The sequence below is a fragment of the Octopus bimaculoides genome, chromosome 12 (assembly GCF_001194135.2).
Source record: "Octopus bimaculoides isolate UCB-OBI-ISO-001 chromosome 12, ASM119413v2, whole genome shotgun sequence".
NCBI classification, from domain to species: Eukaryota; Metazoa; Mollusca; class Cephalopoda; order Octopoda; family Octopodidae; genus Octopus; species Octopus bimaculoides.
The window spans coordinates 47,165,301-47,170,875 of record NC_068992.1 but is presented as its reverse complement, the minus strand read 5'-3'; the positions used below and the strand labels follow the sequence as shown (position 1 = coordinate 47,170,875).

General features: G+C 34.2%; 1 protein-coding gene across 3 annotated transcripts in view; it reads right to left on the bottom strand.

Moving 5' to 3' along the window:
* Positions 1-5,575, bottom strand: part of LOC106878436 (limbic system-associated membrane protein) — a 351,903-nt gene that overhangs the window by 333,366 nt on the left and 12,962 nt on the right. Inside the window, exon 1 of one of the 3 annotated variants that reach the window (XM_052972177.1) lies at positions 2,387-2,406. The exons of the other annotated variants lie outside the window; for them this stretch is intronic. Within the exon in view, the coding sequence (XP_052828137.1) occupies position 2,387 (1 nt within the window). The 5' untranslated portion in view covers positions 2,388-2,406. Of the gene's footprint in view, positions 1-2,386; positions 2,407-5,575 lie in introns of those variants that run through there. 3 annotated transcript variants of the gene reach the window in all.

Genomic DNA, 5,575 nt, shown 5'->3' with positions numbered 1-5,575 from the left:
TGTGTGTGTGTGTGTGTGTGTGTGTGTATATATATATATATATATATACGTACATATATCTGTGTGTGTATATGTATATGTGTACTTACACACATACACATGTATAAATGCTTTTGATTATTCGTGTACGTCTGTGCGTGTGCGAATGTGTGCATGTGTGTTTTTGCATGTGTATGCGAATCTATTCATGTATGTATGCCTCTGTCAATTCCAAATCAGTTTTCTTACAAATTATCTCCCTCCCTCACTCAACTTGAATTCTTCGCTTCTATTGTCTGCCCTCCCCCACCTCAAATTCCTTACTCTCATACAGCCCCACTCCGTGACCAACTTTTTCATTCCTCGTGTGATAACCAACATCCTATTTTATGAGAGTTTTATTTCTGATTGTCACACTTAGTATAAACTTGATCAAACACGTGTATTCATACACATATAGATCTTTATCACACACATATATCTCTCATTCTATCACTACCCTTTATTTTACTTCTTTTCTACCGCGATTTCAATTTTCCCATTTTTCTATCACACTCTACCTTTATCTCCTCTCCGTGTACACCTTTGATTGTTGTGTTTGTCTGTCCGTCCATCTGGCTATTTCTGTTTGCCTCTCTCTCTCGTACTCTCCCTCTCTCTCTCCCTATCCGTATATAGTAATAATGATAATAATAATTGATTAAGTAGCCGGAAGATGGATTTGGTATTAGGTTCTATTGTGTACGACGATCGTTTCGACCCATCCTGCTACTGTTCCTCATGGGTGGAACTCCGTGGGACACTCGTAATCAATTATTATTATCTCAACTAAGACTACAAAATTCCTGAAGTAAATCCAACGGAAATATATCACAATTGCGGATGACATCAGGTAGCCCAAACCGTGCCAGGGCTTTATTCAATGCACTAACACACTAATCGATATATACTCATTAATCCAAAATATTACACACACACACATGTATGCGACCATCATGGGGCACAAGTTAACGGTTTTAGTCGATCACCTCCAACATTTCAATCTGGTCTTCATTTTATTGATTGTGTGTTGCTGAGACTCCATCTTGATTCAATACTTTAAATTAAAGGATGTCGGGGGCCGTACATATATATTTACACACGCTTACATACACTACGAACACACTACACACACTCACACAGAGTTATATGTACATATGTATGAATATATAGTCTGTTATAGATAAGACATCCTTACTTAATGTACGTTTGGTTAAAATAATTACATATTATCAGGCGACCAAAAATAACCTCATAAATAACTTTGACATCTAATACTAACGCTCTTACCTCAAGTAATAACGTATTACAATGGCACATAGTGAATTGTATTATTTTCAATATATCACAGAATTGCACATAACAGAACTAATTTCATGATCAAAATCTACAGAAACAGTTAAGGATTTACGCTGTTTATATATGAATCATCGAAGATAATGCTAAGTCCATGTAATTACAATTTGATAATAGAAGTAGAGAAAGAGTTAACTGTAGTTAGCACATGCTTCAATGTTTTCTTTTACCACTCTGAGGGCAATGGACAAACTATAATGTATTTTATTGTTGAAGTACAGATTTCCCCCCGATCAGTAAATACCTGAGAGTATTCGATTCTGTCCTCTAAGCTCACCAGTACTTTCCAAAATAAATGTAGATCTGACATAAAGTAAATTGCAAGACAAATACGAATACAAACACACACACACACACACACACACACACACACACACACACACACACACACACACACACACACACACACACACACACACACACACACACACACACACACACACAGTCATATGTATATATTTATGCATATACACATAAGCATATACTTATGTATGTTTATTCTCCGATTACACTAGACGCCAACGTCTTAGTAATAATATCCATGAAATTATGGAAAAGCTAGCGTAAAATCCTACCGGGACATGAACATTCAGCAGAAACAAAAAAATAAAATAAAATTTCATTATAAGCTTTATATATTTAAATGCAAGGCCTACGCAGCAATTAAAGATCACATATAAATTTTAAATCTCATCGTAAATGTACATTAATTAATCCACTTAAAACAGAGACTAGATTAACTGGCAAGAAAACCTCGATCAAAACTGCAATATTAGTGAGGTAGATAGTACCCTGATAATGGAATAGAAGCAGAATAATAATTAGATGATTTAATAATATTAAATATGCGACACCAAATTACCCAAATAGATATTGTCGAATTTTATCCCTCCATCCTCAACTCCGTATAATCTTACATTTTGTAAGAGCATATAACGATAGAGATGCTTATGACGTAGATATCGTCATGTACACTTGAAAGATCCTGTCTGAATACAAAATATTCACCTACTTGAGGTCCATTCGAAATCGATAAAAGGACGTTTAACAGTAGCGAGTTTTACGATTGTATTAATAAATCCATCTTAGATGCTTTAATTGCGTAATTTACTACAGTACATATTATACCAAAGAGCTATGAAGGAGTGGTTTCATCACAACACACCAGTGACCATACAAGGTGTGTTTGAAAAACCTCCCACGAATTTCTCGGCCACACCCTGCCCCAAGTGGAATTAGACAAGTGATAACGATGTCTTTATGCAGATGATGGTTTACTGTGAACTTTCTCTTACCTTCATGATTTGGACCCGTGCACACTATATGCTTGCAAACGAAACGCTTATTAAGGATAATGAAGACGGGAGTATTTTTTTTTAGATAACTTGAATAAATGACCTTACTAATATGTCTTCAAAACCTCACTATAAATTTTAAGCTAAATTCGTAAATGTTGAGCTACATTTAAATGCACATTAATACAAATGTTTGCAAATATGTAAAACTCGCATATATTAATATATGCTAATGCCCAACAGTTTACAGAAAACCTGTTGAAAATCAAATGTGAAACCAAGTATTAGGAGTCTTTATAATAATGAACTAAAATCTATTAGGTTCGAAAATATTACGTACATATGCTTACACTTCCTGTCATGCAATATTCAGATGAAATGGCGCTAAATATAATATTGTTCACACGTGCTTTTCCCTACCATTTTTTAACACTACTGAAGACACTTAATAGAATATAGGGAGTTTTTCAGATTTGTAGAAAAAAAAATACAATAAGCAAAAGAAAATCAAATTATATCTTAACAAAACCCTGATACTGTCGTTGCTACTCAGTAGAGCAAATTACAGCGACGCTGTCCATATGCAAATCAAAAACAGACGCCACTTATGTACAGGTGAAAATAGCATTATGGTGAGAAACAATAATATTTCTGAATATTATCGAAATTCAAAGTGAGAAATCTTAAAGAAATGTTGACACATTGAAGAACACTTGCTTAAATGCTCACAAGTTCATCCAATATGTATTAAAATGTAATAATATTGAGCTATAACAATCACATAAACCATGTCCTATAATTCAAATCCACGCACGCGCGCCATTGCCTTCATATAAAATATATAAAATCGTTATCAATAAAATTTACTTATTAACCAATAACCTCGAAATCGGCAAACGGGTTTGCATAACTATATGTCCTTATAAATTTCTATTTTATTTTCTCATTCTGTCATTTCTCATTTTGTCATTCTTTATTTTTAATATTAACTTCATAGCTGTTTCTTATTCTTACATGTATCCATATTCTAATCATGTAAATGATATAACACAAATCTCTACAAATATCAACGTACGATGTTGTACCCTTACAACAGCTCAGCACCCGTATATGCTAGACCGGAAGTTTCTTCACATAAGTGCGGTTGTGAGGTTGTTTTTAACGTGTGCTGCACATTCGATTTGTGAAAACGTAAAAGCCAACAGATGTTCACAAGACTTGCCGTAACAATACTTTAACTTTTATTTAGCGAACTACATATTATATATACATAGACACACAGATACACAACCCCCCACATACCCACACGCATGCAGACGTATATATGTATATATGTGCGTGTGCATGCATGCTTGTGTATGTGTGTGTATATATATAATGAGAGAGAGAGAGAGAGAGAGAGAGAGAGAGAAAGAGAGAGAGAGAGAGAGAGAAAGAGAGAGATACACATGCATGTATAATTATAAAGCAAAGAAACCTACATAGACATACTCGGGTATACATATATAAATACATACTTACAAACCCACATACACACACACACACACACCCACACACACACACACACACACATATATATGTATAGACATAAACATATATTTTATTTATCGACGCGTCTGTGCATAGCCGTTCGGACGTGTGTGTATTTGCGTATACATGCGGGAGTTTGCAATATAAATCTTTAAAGAATTGACTTATGAATATAGTGATTATACGCCATAAAAATACCAGAACTTATTTTTAAACTATCGATAAAACAGATAATGTGCAAAACGTCATAAATAATGCATGTGTATAAAACTACTTAGATACCTATACACCATTACATACAAATATGTAAGCACATGCATAAGCATGTCTATGCCTGTATGTATATATATATATACATATACATTTATGTATGCGTACAAACACACGCACGGAGACATATGTAGTTATAGAAGTTTGAGCGTAAGTACTGAGCTAAAGATACTGGTTAGTTGGAAGTTGGCGTTTCATTTAACTGCCTCACAGAATTTTTCAAGAGGTTCGATTTTCAAGACAAAATAAAGTCTTGATCCTAGTTGTAGAATTCTTCCCGAAATCTCTAACCATCTGGCCTGTCACTGTGTGCTTTGGAACATATTTTTATATCTTATCTAATCTAATCTTAGCTAACCTAACTACCTACCTACATATCTGTCTGCTTATCTTTCTATCTATCTGTCTGTCTGTCTGAATGTCTGTCTATCTATCTATCTATCTATCTACTTATCTATCTATCTACTTATCTATCTATCTACTTATCTATCTATCTACTTACCTTCCCGCGATCCCTTTTGATCGAAATGCCCCCCCCTTTATTTCCGCGATCCCTTTTGATCGAAATTATCCCCCTTTCCCCCAAATAAAAGCTCTACTTTGTAATTTGTCCATTTTCTGTATTTAGCCTTGTGTGGCTATAATATATATATCTCTCTATCTATCTACTTATCTATCTATCTGTCTGTCTGTCTATCTATCTGTTTGTATCTATCTATCTATTTGTCTGTCTGTCTGTCTGTCTGTCTTTCCGGTTGTTAGCGTATCTATCTATCTGTCTATTTGATCTTCTTTCTCTTCACACGGACACACTTGTGTATATATACATTCGTTCATATTTATCTTACGCACATATTCATATATATATATATAGGCATATGTATTTCTAAATATATACATGTATATGTGATCAAGGTGAGATAATCTTTATCATAAGATTGTCGTTTCGACTCTTGAACATGGCGATGTGTTATGTTCTTGTTCAAAAGACTTCATTTGACTGTACACCAGTCCACTCTGTCGACTAAAATCAGTAATCTTGCGACGGATCCAGACACCTTCCAAGGGGTCATATATATATATATATATATATATATATATATATA